Source organism: Stegodyphus dumicola, chromosome 3, assembly GCF_044657685.1.
Source record: "Stegodyphus dumicola isolate Sdum_Otavi_A_Nest chromosome 3, ASM4465768v1".
NCBI lineage: Eukaryota > Metazoa > Arthropoda > Arachnida > Araneae > Eresidae > Stegodyphus > Stegodyphus dumicola.
Window position 1 is genome coordinate 184,030,919 of NC_140770.1, and position 16,062 is coordinate 184,046,980.

Genomic DNA, 16,062 nt, shown 5'->3' on the forward strand with positions numbered 1-16,062 from the left:
AGGCCCACATTCCATGCCCGTAGGATCCTGCAAGGAGCATCCTATATGCAAAAACTGCACATTGGCAAATCAGCAACAAGGTACAGATCACGACTGCCACCACGCGGCTAGTTCAAGACAATGTCCTGTATACAGGACTGCGGTCCAGAAACTCCTGCGGACAGCAGGACAACAATAGATAACACCCAAAGATAAAGAATTCCAGTTCTCAAAGTCATACAATGTAACTTACAAAGATCCTCAGTAGCCACAAGTCACATGCTGCATGTCCAATTCCAACAGCAGGCGGACTTAGGTATCTTTCAAGAGGTTTATATTACTAAAGAAGGTTTTCCAGTTGGCTCATCTTCACACAACAAAATTTTTCTTTCCCATAACAAGCTAGCTATGATCGTCTATAACGGTGGAATGAATCTCATGGTCTGGAGAACGACAAACCACACAATTGCCGTCATTCTGGACTCAATAGAGGGAACCCTCATGGTCATTTCATGCTACCTTCCCCCTAGTCTCAGTATCAACGACCTCCTAACTGACCTTGACTTCTTACACCATACTCCTCTTACCCACATCCTGATCTGCGGGGATTTTAACACTGCTAACCGCCTTTGGTGCTCACCAACAGACAGTCCTCGCTCCTTTCCTGTCATAGATTTCATAAGTTCTCATGGATTGGTCATCCTCAATAAAAGCGATTCCCCTCTCACCTTTGACACAATACGTGCCAGAGGCTGGCCTGATCTCTCTTTGGCAACACCACAGCTATCCTCACATATTGCAGCCTGGACAGTAGCAGACTTCCCTTCTCTTAGTGACCATCAAGCTATCATGTTTAACTTGCAATCTCCACGCAGCATTGTAATTAAACAAAGATTTAAGACAGCATATGGTGGGACACAAAAACTGGAACAACACCTTTCTCCCTTCATCCCCTCTATTAAAACAGCACTTCAGAATAGCACGACCAGAGCAGCTCTAGACAAAACCTATGACCAATTAATTGACCAATGCTCTGATGCCTGCCGCAAGACTTTCAAGACAAAAAAAATTAAAATTCGGACATCAGCCTCATGGTGGACACCCTAGTTGTCACAGGAACGGAGCAAACTCAGAAAACTGAGACGGCAAGCTCAATCCACACAGGAGCCAATGGTCCGCAGGACACTCTTCGCCCGTTACAAAATACAACAAGCGCAATATAAGCGACAGATCTCTATAGCCAAGCAAGACTCCTGGCGCGAATACTGCTCTCGCACCGTTGAGAAATAAGACAAGGTTTTCAAGATTGCAACCAACAAGGTCTTTAGACCAACACAAATCCCCCTGGAGCACTAGTGGCTCCAACAGCCACTAGTGCAACCGAAGCAATCAGCTACATACTTAAGTCACTCTTCAAAAAAGACCCACCGACAGATGACAACCTTGCGCAATCAGAGATAAGAACTTCATTCAATAACTTCACCAGATATCAGACTTCTTTGGAACCCCCTTCTACTAGGCATGAGATAGAGGCTATCGTCAAACACCTAAACACAAAGAAGGCACCAGGCCCGGACGGGCTAGACAATGCCGTAATACGCATGATTTATGCTTTTGCGCCTGACCTAGTCGACGAGTACATCGGTGCCTGTTGGAAGAATAGACACTTTCCGAAATCGACCAAAAATGCAGAGGTAGCACTCTTCCATAAAACGGGCAAAGATCCACAACAACCCACATCCTACAGGCCAATATGTCTCATCCCCTCGTTTGGCAAGCTGCTAGAAAGGGTAGTACTTGGAAGACTAAATTTTTTCCTACAAAGAAACAATTCCATAGACCCCAGGCAATTTGGCTTCCGAGGAGGACTTTCTACAGAACACGCGATCTCCAAGTTAATGAACTTGATAGAGTGCAACAGAAACAAGGGGCACCACTCCTTGATCATTAGTCTGGACATCCAGGGAGCATTTGACTCCCTGTGGTGGCCAGACGTTATACATGCTTTATCTCAGGTGAACTGCCCGGCAGAACTACAAGAGCTAATTCATAGTTACCTCAGCGATCGCACACTCCAGTATACAGCGAACGATGGTATAGTCAGACATCACCTAAAGAAAGGATGTCCCCAGGGCTCATGCCTTGGACCAGTACTTTGGTCGATAGTTGCCAACTCAATCTTCAAGGAATTTGATGACAATTGCCAGGACTGTGACATACTGGCCTACGCGGACGACTTCTTGATTATAGTCCATGGAAGATCCAAATTAGAAATGACAGCGCAATTCTACCTCGACAAGTTTAGCTTCTGGGCAAGGGACCACAAGATCACGATCTCTGCCTCAAAATCCCAAGCTTTGCTCATAGGCGCCAAAAGACCTCTCAAAAGGAATCCATCCATCAAACTTTATGGCAACCCCATCAAGATAGTTAAACAACTCAAATACTTGGGCTTAATCATTGACTCAAGGTTATCCTGGCTTCCGTATCTTCAGTATCAAAAATAAAAACAGACAGTCTTAAAAATTACATGCAGAGAACAGAGGCTCCAACCTGGGGCATTTCATCGAAACTGCTAAAACATTGGTATCTCACCGTTACTCAGGCCATAGTTTTATACGGATCCGGCATTTGGGCAAAACATCTAACGGTACAAGAGAGGCGCCTACTTAACTCACTCCAACGCCCACACCTTTTGCAAATAAGCAGAGGATACAGGACAACTTCAACAGCGGCACTGCAAGTCCTAACAGGGATACCACCACTAGACTTGGTGGCAGAGCGAGAGGCGGCCATCTCCAATACTCTCCGACTTGGGAAAGACTATAAACTCTGGAACAGGAACTTGCATACCTCGGAGTATATGCACAAGATCTTTGACTATCCCTGCCACCCAGCCCAGCATAACCTCGCGGAAAATATATACACGCAGACACTTCTCTGTTGGCAGAACTCAATAGCCATCTACACGGATGGTTCCAAAACAAAGGATGGCACTGGATGCGGCTTATGCACAATGATCGATGGAGAAATCAAATACCGCTGGAAACGTAGACTCAATACGAACAACACAGTCTACTAAGCTGAATTGTCAGCTATTAAAAAAGCAATTGATCTCTCATATAGTCACCAAGAAACTGTCTATATCTATAGTGACACACTGTCGAGCATAGCCGCCATAGAAGGACCAGCCAGCCGAGACCCCTTCGTACTCAACATACAAAGGGCATTAGTCAACCTCCCACTCAATTATCGTCCCATCATTAGCTGGGTACCAGCGCACACAGCTGTAGTTGGCAACGAGCTGGCGGATGAACAGGCAGAACAAGCGGCTTCGGGTATCTTCTTGCCAGAACATGCTCTACCTCTGCCTTCCTCTTATCTCAAAAAGATTACACGCGGCGACCTTTACGCAGAATGGCAGCAGAGATGGGATACTTCCCGGACAGGTCGAAGGACGTATAAATTTATCCCAAAAGTTACAGACCTTGTCTACTCCAACTCATCTTCATTGACTACGTTCCTCTCTGGGCACGGCCCGTTTCTTGATTACCTACACAGATTTGGACTTAGAGACTATGATCTCTGTGAATGTGGACTAATCGGAACGCCAGACCATTATGCATTTACATGCAGATTGACAGAGGCGCACCACATGCGTCCTCCTTCAGATAGATATTGGAGGGAATGGACAAAAGTGCTACTAGAACGGAGGGGTGCGTGCTTTAAGCTTCAGAAGATCATCAAGTTCTGCAGGGTACACTTTTCATTTGTCACCTAATACCTTCCAGCGCATAACCCTGCTACCAGATAAGTAATATCTGTTTACTACTGTTATGTCCATATTATTTTCATCATACTCTTATCCTATTCGTTAGATGCATTTAACGTATTACCTTAAATACTACACTTTATGTGACTTTTACTTGACTGTAATAATCATCCTCGATGTGTTTATAGTATTAACTTAAATATTATAATTGATATCATATGCTTTCATTTTAATCTGAATTATGTAACTACAGTATATGTTGTCAACACTTTAACGTCTCTAATATATTAATTTAATCATTATAATCGTAATCTTATGCTTTCCACTTAAATTGAATGTAGTAAATACATAATCCAACGTATATATATGTAAGTGGATTCCCATCAGCATTAGCTTTAGTATCATGCTATAGATATATTATACTATTATATAATATATCTCTAGTAGCTCTACCCATAGGTATAGTAATACTATAGATCGCGAGGCAGGCGGTAGCGAGAGCGAAGGTTGTTATCCCTAACTCAGCAATAGCAAGGATTGTTAATAGTTCACCAGCAAGAGAATAATTTTCAAGTAATAACTATCATTTACAAAGACGAGGTCAATCTATATACATGATAATGTTCAAATTATATAGAAAAGGGGCTCTAGTGTAGAATTGGGTGCCCCTTCAAAATTTTGAGTGCCCCGACAATTATTTTTTAAATTTTGGCAATAAAACCTCATTTCTGGTTACTATGATAGTTTTAACTTTGTTTTAGATTCCTGATTTTTTTTTAAATGGAAATAGACTGATGTGTACATGGACAAATTTAAGACAGTGCGCAATGCCTAATTTGTGCAATTCTGGGCCTTTTTTTATGTGAAAACAGATAGATGTGTACATGGACACAGAGTTTGTGCAGTTCTTTGACTTCTTATTTTTGGTTTTGTGTAGCGGCCATCTTGAAACTGTGCCTTCCTGGAGCCAATCTTGGCGTCAAAAAAAGATCGCCAAAAACAATTGACACCCAATTGTAAACTTTTACCAAGTGGGGATTTAATCATGGTTCTAATTGCAAGCGAGGACGTGTAATTAGTTAAAAAATCTTTAATGTATTGACAAAAAGCCTACAGGAATTAATTCTTTTATTTAACTCAGGAATTTTTATTTAAGCTTAGACCCTAGTCTAATTTTATCATAGCATAGGACTGTCAGAATTTATTATTCAATAAGAAAACTTACTAAACATTGTAATATTCTTATATATTCATAACTCTTTCAGTATCCACACATATCTATAGGTTCAAATTCCATATTTCAAAATCAAAGTTATTTATGAAATGAAACCTTATATAATCTGATAAATCATTTGTGTGCGCAAATTTTGAAATCTAAATCTCTTACATTAAATTATTTCTGTCTTTTAAATTAGATCCCATTTTAAATTTTCAATTTAAGTTATTAATGTGTTTGTACTAATATTTCAAACTTCTTTGAAATACTTTTTGTGTCCTGAAAATGCCAAGTATTTCCATAAAAAATAGTTAATAACCAGTATTATATGGTTAATTATTCATTTAATAGTTGATTTAATGGCTTTAAACTTATTTCATGCCTAAATTTTCTACACAGAAATCCTCTGTCTAATTTCTATTATCTTCTCTCAGACAATTTTGAAAGAGGAATGAATTATTGACTGTGCAAAACACATCTTTGAAGCTAAATGTAATCTAAGAAGTACAAAAAATGTACTCAAGATTTTGTCCCCCCCAAATGAGTCATTTAAACTATTCCAACCGTTCAGGAAAACGATAAACATTGTGAACATAAAAATCTGCCCCTTTTTATATATACTTTAATAAAAGGAAATGTGTTCCTTCTTTTAATATTCTTGCGTTTTTATCTTCTGACACCAGTTCGTACGGAGTTTCTAGATTTGGAGTGAATAACGCCAATACTACTTGATGAAGTATCGAAACACACTTTATTGGCCTGTATTATCAGGACAGCTCCAAAGCACGTTTTTAGAGTCGTCGATGAACTACTATAAACACACTGACACGATCAGCGACACAGCCTCCAGGTTATCAGGCTATCACGGTGGAGACAGCTTAACGGCAAAGCAATAGAGTACAGCTCCCGACTCTGCTCGGTCGTTCTCGGAACTCCACGTACTCTCAAGACTTTCCACGCTACAACTCGCGATGCACACGACGACACGACACACAGAGCACAGCTCCCGACTCTTCGGTTCAGTCGTTCCCGGAGCTCAACACGCTCTCTCGACGATGCACTAACCACGATACACTACGAGACTTTTTCGTTGCACTCGCCGACCCACTAGGCACTCGCTGCCCGGCTGTCAACTCGCAGGGATTGACTCGCTAGATGAGACACCAGCTCGATACTAACTCTCCGCGTACCAGGAGGGTTTATATAGCTTTTGGCTGGTGTTGAGAACATTCTGGGCTAAACCGGTAAGAATTCGTTCCAGAAGGTTCTCCATCCATCCATGGCATATTGCCAATTTTGTCGCCTAATGTCTCTAAATGGGCGATTTCTCGCCAAGAAATGTGGCAACCCTGCCTTCCTTGCTATCTTATTACAACCCTAAAACTGCTTTGCGGGTAAGCCATCTTACCGTGCCAGTACATTTCGTAACACTGCCCTCTCCCAAGGACTGCGCGTCTCGGGCAGTACAATCCTTGGTCAGAAGCCAAATTTGATAAAATCAAATCGCTTTGAAGCATGCAGATAACATAACTAAAGAAACAAATATTTACACTATGTACAAGTTATATACACAAATTAAGCACATCATAATTTTAAAAGAAACAAATATTTACACTATGTACAAGTTATATACACAAATTAAGCACATCATAATTTTAAAAGAAACAAATATTTACACTATGTTCAAGTTATATACGCAAATTAAGCACATAACAATTTTAAATTATACAAATTAAAGTTCTGAATGAATTTCAGTCTCAGTTTATTCACTAAAATGTACCCGGGTCAAATACTTTTCCACTGCAGTTCTTAGATATATTTATGTTTTGCATATCACAGTCTGACGATTCACTCCTTTGAGACTTTTCATCCACAGAAAGATCTGAAACAGTTTGTTCACCACTCTGAAGTTTGTTCGCATCATGTGCACAGTTCACCTTCGTATTTTCAGCAGCTGATACATGCACATTTTCCTCCATTTCCTGAGAACCAGCTCCAAATTCTGCATCAGAGTCATGAACGGAACCCGATAATTTACAAACGCAAGTATCCTGGTTTAGAATCAAAATCAAGTCCTTGTCTGCAAAACTTGCACTATGAGGCATACACCCAGTTTGTGAGGTGGGTGAATTTTCTTACAATACCGGAACGCACTGCTTAAGCTGCACATCAACTTCTCTCATCTCTGCACCACATGCAATTTTAGATGGTTCAATACTCGCTAACTGCGACTTCATAACTTCACTATCAGTTTCTACGAACTTGACAGTCGCATTTTCACTTTCTTCCGCCTCCACTTCAGGCACTTGAGAATCAAAAGTTTCTTTACCGTCTTTTATTTCTTCATATTTTCGTTCTTTTTCGTTAATCGCGTTAGATGCTTCATCCATCATTTCTTGATCTTTCGCAGGCAGTTCGTTAGTTACTTCTTTCATTTCTTCAAATCCTTTGATTCTTCAGAAGCCATATCTCTCATTTCCACATCTTCTTTTATGGCTTTAGTTTCTTCTGTAAGCTCCATTCACCTGTTGGAGTTGCTCTCGCACCTTTTCTTGGCCGACATTTATTTCTTCTCGTCGGCTTTTCTTCTCTTCTAGTCCGGCTTTTATCTCAGCTGTCATCTCTTTATATCCAGCTTTTATTTCTTTATATCCAGCTTTTTTTTCTTTATATCCAGCTTTTATCTCATCATGTCCGGCTTTTATCTCAGAACATCTGGCTTTTATCTCAGCATATCCGGCTTTCATCTTTTCTTGGAATTCAGCAAAGGCAGTCACGAGCTGTCTTAATAGATCTTACATTGGTCTTGTCGCTGGCATTCACCCTCAAATCCCACTTCTGACACCAGTTGTTACATTATTTTCTTCCTTCACGTTCGTACGGGGTTCGTATGGATTTGGAGTGAATAACGTCAATACTACTTGATGAAGTATCGAAACACACTTTATTGGCCAGTATTGTCAGGATAGCTCCAAAGCACGTTTTTACAGTCGTCGATGAACTACTATGAACACGCTGACATGATCAGCGACACAGCCTCTATATTATCAGGCTATCACAGTGGAGACATCTTCGCTGCAAAGCACCAGAGTACAGCTCCCAACTCTGCTCGGTCGTTCTCGGAACACCACGTACTCTAGAAACACTTCACGCTACAACTCACGATGCACTCGACGACACACAGAGCACAGCTCCCGACTCTTCAGTTCAGTCGTTCCCGGAGCTCAACACACTCTCTGGACGACGCACTAACCGCGATACACTACGAGACTCTTTCGGACCCACTAGGCACTCACTGCCCGGCTGTCAACTCGATCGATTTCGCAGGGATTGACTCTCTAGACGAGACACCAACTCGATACTAAATAGCTCTCCGCGTAAGAGCAAGGTTTATGTAGCTTTCGGCTGGCGTTCGAGAACTTTCTGGACTAAACCGGTAAGAAATGGTTCCAGAAGGTTCTCCATCCGTCCATGGCATAACGCCAATTTTGTCGCCGAATGTCGCGAAATGGGCTATTTCTCGCCAAATGTAGCAACCCTGCCTTCCTTGCTATTTTATGGCAGCCCTAAAACTGCTTTACGGGGAAGCCATCTTACCGCGCCTGTACATTTCGTAACAATATATGTAAGAAAAGGAACCCATTTTCCTTTCTAAACTTTTGAAAGTCGCCAATGCTAAAAAATGATAAACTACGCCAAGGTAGTAACCCGCCTTTAAAAAAAAAAAAGATTCACTACAACACTTAGGCAGTTCACGTATGTAGAATCCGTTCTTTTTGATTGAGTTCAAATGACGGATCCGTCAACTCAGTGCGCATGCGCGGTTAATGTTGGTGCGAATAGATCAAGCGGCTAATCGTACCGCACTTTTGGAATGAATATCATTACTACGATGTTTTTGACTCAATTTCGATTTTTTGATCTATATCATTAGGCAGAAAGACTTGGTTTCATGGTGCACTAAAAGGCATCTGTAAACTTTTTTTACTTTTCTGAAAACGTGAAGCATATACTTCGTGGCTGAAAAATGTGAACGCTTATCTCTGGTGAAAAAAATATTACGTAAAGTAAACACTTGAATCTCATTAACTGTATTGCTGTTCACAGATTTTGATATCATGCTGTAATTAATTTTTTCGCCTGCTTCGGCGAGCTGCTTTTTTTTTCTTAGCGATATCCTTACGGCTTTGTGTAATATCTCAGTAAACAATAGAGTCTAAATTTACTCAATTTATGTACCTGCAGACTTTATGAAACATTGTAATCTTGGATATTATCACGCGATTTTTAGTCTTTTCATTACTTTACATTTTGTGATGTTAAATGATATTCAGATTTGTGAGATATTCGGCTTATGCAATTTTTTTTTCTTTTAGATTTAGGTTGACATTGGAATTCTTTTCTTTTTTTTTAAATATGAATGACAGTAGAAGTCACCAATATATCTTAGCGGAGTTTCTCCTGCGTTTCGTGTTAGGTGTTATTTTTTTGTAAGTATTAATTAAACCAATCATATACTGAACGGGGAAAATGCATGTTCGTAATTAAAATGATCTTGGCTTAATAAGTTTCATGTTATAATGTTACATATCTTGAATTAATTTATTTGCATTAATAAGCCAAAAAATATTTTACCGTTATTGTGAAAAAAATATTTTTAGTTTATTTGTTCATGTTATTTCAATCCTTAATTTAAATTATAATTGAGTGAATAGATGCAAAAATAGGATTATACTAGAAAATTACAAATGATCAATTAAATTCTGTTTGCTCTTTTTATTAATAATAAACTATAAACTTTCTGCATTTTAAAAAAGAAAAGAGTAGTTTTTGATATTGTTCAAGGAAATGAATAGATTGCTGTAGAAAGGTGAGAAGTTATTGTTTTCGTATCTTGGTCATAGAGTTAATTAAATTCTGCTGTATTTTTTTAAAGGGAGTGGGGGATCCTTTAAGTATGCCTAAAAATTAATTTTCATTGTTAACCTCTATGTTAATTTAAATGCAAGAAAAATAATTTATTTTGCATTATTCAATATTGACAGTATTACATTCACTGATAATAGCAGATATTGTTGATCTCGCATAACTGGACATTTTGCTATATATTTCTGTTGTGTAAAGTCTTGAAAGAAGAAATAAATTAGATGGTCTGCAAGGCCATTGCACATCATATCAATATCTGATAACTCATTATCTAAAATATAATTCAAGATTTTCTTAGAAGTATGGATATTTCCCGTGACAGGATTCTTGAGCATAATCAGTTCATTTCATTTAAGCTAGCAGATGATGCTACAAATACATAACAATGGCAAGTTAACATAACAGTATTCTTAATTTCATTGTCAGACAAAATGTCCATTAGGAGAATGAATGAATTTTATAAATGCCTCAGGAATATAATAATATGTTTTATATAATGCTATATATAATGAATACATATATATTTTTATTTCTATTATGTTACATTTTTGTAGATCAATTTTATCTCCTCTCCTTAATCTCAGCATTTAATAGCTAATTCTTTATATACTGCTAGCCATTCTAATTGCGGGGATGTTTCCATAACCGGCACTTGGCGAAATTGCGGATTTGTTTACATCGGAAGTGAGCGTACGTGCGCCAGAATATGGTAACCCTGATAATTGTTGCAACCCACACAGGGAATTTTCCTGAAGGAGGAAAAGGAGTTTATTGCACATTTTCTTTACAATTGCCCCATTGTAAAGAAAATGTGCAATAAACTTGAAGTTTGCTTGAAATTGTTATGTGCAGATGATTGACATTTCATGGCATGTGCACATTGCATGAAGGGTAATGATACCTTAAAGCAATATGAAAAGGTAATCTGAATACCAATTTTTCACTGTTGTTTTTTGTATCAGAGATCATATTATGCATGAGAAGAAGGAGCTTGTAACAGCATAGCTTAGAATTTGATTGCTGGAGATTTAAAGCTTTTTGGGACTGGGGAAAGGACTATTGTACAGCGCAAAATGCTGCTTGACTGATATCCAATGACTGTAATGAAAATTTTGCAGTCAATGGATCTAGGAAGGCCTCATGGAGTAACATGGATGATCACATCAGCTGCCCTCTCACTAAAGCCTGAAACAACAGCTATCCACATTGCTGTTAAGGATGGTGGAGGTCCTCCATGTCCTTCAGGAAATTGAGTATGTATGCTCAGATTATGACTGCAATGTCACAGATTGTGGGTAAATCCATTTTTGCTTTAAATTATAATTAATTTTGGCTTCCTTTGATTACTACAGTACGGGAATTAGTATCTATAATATTGCATTCATGGTGTAAAAGCTTATTTCCTGACAAATTTACATTTGCTCTCAACATCATGATAATAGAATCTACATGTAGAGGCACTTGGGGATAAACATTGGAAGCTTTATCATCATACTGGCCTAACACCTGAATTGATGGTGTGAGGTGTTATATAGCCTCTAATTTGTATGTGAGGTTTTGTACTTAGACAAGCCATTATTACATTACTGAAGTTTTAATGCTGGTGGCTGATTTATTTTTTCAGAGGGCCTATGTTGTCCTACCATTCAATAGGACACTGTCAGACTGTTTGTTGCCTACATTATCCTACATTTCTTCAGCATTCAGGCAGTTTGACTCCTGCTCTGGGTGGTATGTTCTGTAGATATCTTACCAATTGAAATAATATTGTCAGTTATTACAGAGAGAGATAACTGTTACAATACTTATTAGATAATAGGAAACATGAACTGTGGTATAGAATTGAAGCCACATAAACTAGCTGCTATCCAAAGTTTAGCTTTATGCTTAGATGTATAATAATTAACTATTGTTTTTAGATGGAACTATTAAGGATACTGATTTGTATATGTTCTCTGTCTCAAAATTGCTTGAAAATTTAATAATTTCATTGCTCCATTATAATGCATTTCCAAAATAAATATGATTCTGCTAGCTGCTTTAACTCATGGCATACAAATTTTAATGGCCAGAAATGCATATACATGTTTTTTGTAACATTAAACTTGCATATGCGAGTAGTTTTTTGTAAATAGTTATGGAGGTTTTAATTATTAAGTATGGTTTTATTCTAACAGAATATTAGAATATGCTGAACCATTCCGTAGAAAGATTCATCCTGATGAATTATGGTTGTATAAGAATCCAAGAACTGAAAGTTACATTCCTACTCGCATTTTATGGGTAATTTTTTTGCTTTATATATACTTAAATAATATTGACTTGAATATCTCCCTTTTACTTATTTTGCCTCTTGAAAACTGTAAAAAGATAATTACATGATGTATGCCAATTCTGAGGAAAAACGTTAAAAGAAGAAAGATTTAAAAGTGCATATAAATAGATGTTCTAATATAATGTATTCTATTTTTCAAAGAAATCAGTTTGAGTGACTGCTTTTAATACAGTTTTTAAAGTTATATTTTACACTTTTATATTTTATCCATACTTGCATATTACTGTCATAAAGCAGAAATAACTAAAGCATATGCAGAAAAAGCCATGGAAGATTATGCGAGGAAAAGACACATCAGAGTAAAGGTTGTGCTTCATTATACTGGCATACATATTAGAAGAATTCTCTAAATTAAAATAGTGGTGTCTTGCATAAGTGCATTCCATTCCAGGACGGTTTTTGGTATGCAGAATGCTTTTTTTTTTTTTTCGTAATTTACCATGATCCAATTCTAAAATGGTATACATTATAAAAAATTGTTTAGAGTACAGTAGAATTCCAGAAATCCGGAAAGCTTTGGACCAGAGGTTGTGCTGATTTTGCGGATTTCAGGACAGAAAAGATAAAGCATAATATTCGGACTAAAAGTGCAAAATGAATAAGGCGTATTAGATACATTTAATTAAATTATTATATACATTGCAATAATTTATTATATGCATTAAATCATTATTACATATATAAATTGATTATATTATTCATTGTATTATATGTACACAGCATCGAGGTTTGCCGATTTCGCCTCGTGCAGATTTCCGGTTTGGGATTCCGCGATGTTAGAATCACTGTTGCTGTAAAATTTCAACAGCTTTTCTTTATTTTTCCGTATATCAAACACAGTCGTGTTGCAATTCCATACCATTCTGCTATAAATTGAGAAGTAGCACCTGCTTTCATCTTCTGCAGAATTTGCACTTTTTGCGTTACCATCAATGCAACGTGTTTACATTTTTCAACGTTGCAAGCAGTAAAATAACGAGTGCGTTTCTTATCTGTCATTGTATTAAAAAGGGCTGAAATTAAAAATATTCTTAATTTATCCACAAAATATCCGGATTTAAAAAAAGGCAGCACTAAACAATCTCGTGAAATGAAATAACAAAGCTCAGAAAATACAACAACGTGAATTGTCTGCTTTTTTACCTCGATGCAGATTAGAGGGAAAAAACATATATTTTATTTTATTTTTTTAAACTTTTTTATATCACTAATTTGGTATTTCTGTTTTGACTCATTATTATTCGGTAAGTATTTATTTCTTCGATATTTCATACTCAATGTAGCGGTTTCCGGAACCTATAAACTGAATGTTTATATTCTGAGAGGCAACGCAGATTTCAGGTGGATTTTCAGTATTTGACTGTATTAACATAACATGATTAAGGAAAAAAATAATAAAATTTACTATTTTATTAGTTACTATCTGCTAAGCAGCCATCCTTCGCCTGGCTTTTAAATGTACTGGAAAAATGCCTAAAGGGAACATCAAACATTAAATTTGAAAACTGTGCAGAATTTTACTCTGCGAAACAACTTTGTCACAAAAAAGAAAAGGAAATCAATAAAAGTGTATTATATATAAAAACATTGCAATGAAATATGCAATATTCTTTAATACAATATTAATGATCCTAATAAATAAATTTACCAACTTTCCATTGCCTTCTCTTGACAAACGTCCAGTATCCAAGAAAAGCATTAAATTAAAAAAATTGCACAGAATTACCGCCCTCATTTTTTTGAGTGGGAACAGTGCTGATATCAGTAACTGTGGCAACAGTGATATATCAGCAACAATGGGTGCATGCCATAATGAGAGAGAATTATCGATTTGATGTGATTTCATTAAAAAACATAAAATTTAAAAAAATCTTATTCAAATCTTGAAAAAAATTGCTTCGAGGTACACTGCTTCTTGTCTAGATGAACCTGTGTACCAAATTTCGTAGCCCTGGATCTATTAGCTTATGCACAGCACGAACGACAGACTCTTCCTTTTATTATATGTAAAGGTAAAAAATAATTATACCACTGTATACATACAGTATGTACCTACATGTTGTATTTTATAGTTGCATGTTCATAGTTATTTTTATCGATACTATGCAACCTACCTGAGGTAGATTATTAAGCTACTTTTAAGTTTTTCTACTCAGTTTACTCTGAGTCCTCCTGATCTTCCATCTGAGGTGGAAAGTTTACTTCTTAACCATTTAGCATATGTCTTTGACCTACTTGCTTTTGGTTTGTATAAGGTCTAGGTTTCAAGGTGTTGTTGCAGATATAAAAATATAAAGAAAAATTCTTAAATAAATTAAAACTCAATTAAAGCAAATTGACAGTAGACTTTTAGATTACTAATTTTCAATTAAAGCACAACTCCTACAAGACATCTGCAATTTCCTTGCATTTATTTGTATTGCTGTAAACTCTTAACCAATTGCTGCGTAAGATTAAAACAAAGCACTTTGAAAATTATAAGTACTCTGTTCACAAAATACACACTCTCGTCTCTTACAGATTCTCATACACCATGACCAAGGGCCATACTCTTCTTCTGCCTATTCAAGCTTTCGTTTCTGCATAATGCACTTTCAAATAACATTCAGCATCAAGCAACAAAGTGCCCAAATTTCAACTTAGCTGGTAAAATTATGCTTCTTGCAATAGAGCAGAAGTAAAATACTATTGGGTTGGCAACTAAGTAATTGCGGATTTTTTTTAGAAAATCAAAGACAGTTTTTTCATGGAACTAAATAACTTTATTCTGTAATGTATTGCCCAGTTTGATCAATGACCTTTTGCCATCTTTCAGGCAGCATCATAATCCCACGTTCATAAAACTTCTGATTTTTATTAGCAAAAAACTGAATCGGGTACGATTTGACATCATCATCATTATTGAAATTTTTACCATTCAAGGAGTTTTGTAAAGATCGAAACAAAAAGTAATCAGATGGTGCAAGGTCAGGACTGTATGGTGGATGTGGCAAAACATCCCAACCAAGCTCCAATAATTTTTGCCGAGTGACCAAAGATGTGTGTGGCCTTACATTGTCATGATGGAATGCAACACCTTTTCGATTTGTCAATTCGGGCCGCTTTTCTTCAACTGCATTGTTTAATTTCGTTAGTTGTTCAATGTAGACATCAGAATTGATCGTTCGGTTGGGTGGTAAGAGTTCAAAGTAGACAATTCCTTTGTAATCCCACCAAACTGATAACAAAACCTTTTGATGAATATCAGCTTTTGATACTGTTTGAGTTGGTTCACCTGGCCTGCTCCACGATCTTTTCTGCTTGATACTGTTGTAAACAACCCATTTTTCATCACCAGTTATCAGTCGTTTTTAAAATGGATCATTTTCATTATGTTTCTTTAGCAAATCGCAGCTGTTAATGCGTTGCGTTAAATGCGTTTCTTTCAGTTCGTGAGGAACCCATGTATCGAGTTTTTGAACATAGCCAAGTTGTTTTAAGTGATTTTCAATGGATGTATGTGATACATGAAGCTTCTCTGCAATCTCACATGTTCTACTGTGACAATCCGAATTGATTATTGCTTTGATTAGGTCGTCATCAACTTCAACTGGATGACCAGAGCATTTTTCATCTTTGAGTGAAAAATCACCAGAACGAAATTTGGCAAACCAATTTTGACACTGCCGTTCTTTTAAGGCTTTGTCACCATAAACAGCACATAACTTTTTATGAGCTTGCGATGCGTTTTTCCCTTTGCGGAAATAAAAAAGCAAAATATGACAGAAATGTTCTTTTTGATTTTCCATTTTTCAACGAACACCAAACGAAAACTACGCAACCGATCAAAAAACT

General features: G+C 37.1%; 1 protein-coding gene across 6 annotated transcripts in view; it reads left to right on the forward strand.

Moving 5' to 3' along the window:
- Positions 1-16,062, forward strand: part of LOC118180045 (phospholipid phosphatase 5) — a 123,715-nt gene that overhangs the window by 66,803 nt on the left and 40,850 nt on the right. The window contains exons 1-3 of one of the 6 annotated variants that reach the window (XM_085813685.1): positions 8,880-9,029; positions 9,344-9,457; positions 12,071-12,176. In XM_085813685.1, coding sequence (XP_085669811.1) covers positions 9,384-9,457; positions 12,071-12,176 — 180 coding nt within the window. In that variant the 5' untranslated portion in view covers positions 8,880-9,029; positions 9,344-9,383. Of the gene's footprint in view, positions 1-8,879; positions 9,091-9,205; positions 9,228-9,343; positions 9,458-12,070; positions 12,177-16,062 lie in introns of those variants that run through there. The other 5 variants (XM_085813686.1, XM_085813684.1, XM_085813683.1 and 2 more) reach the window with 5 other exon arrangements.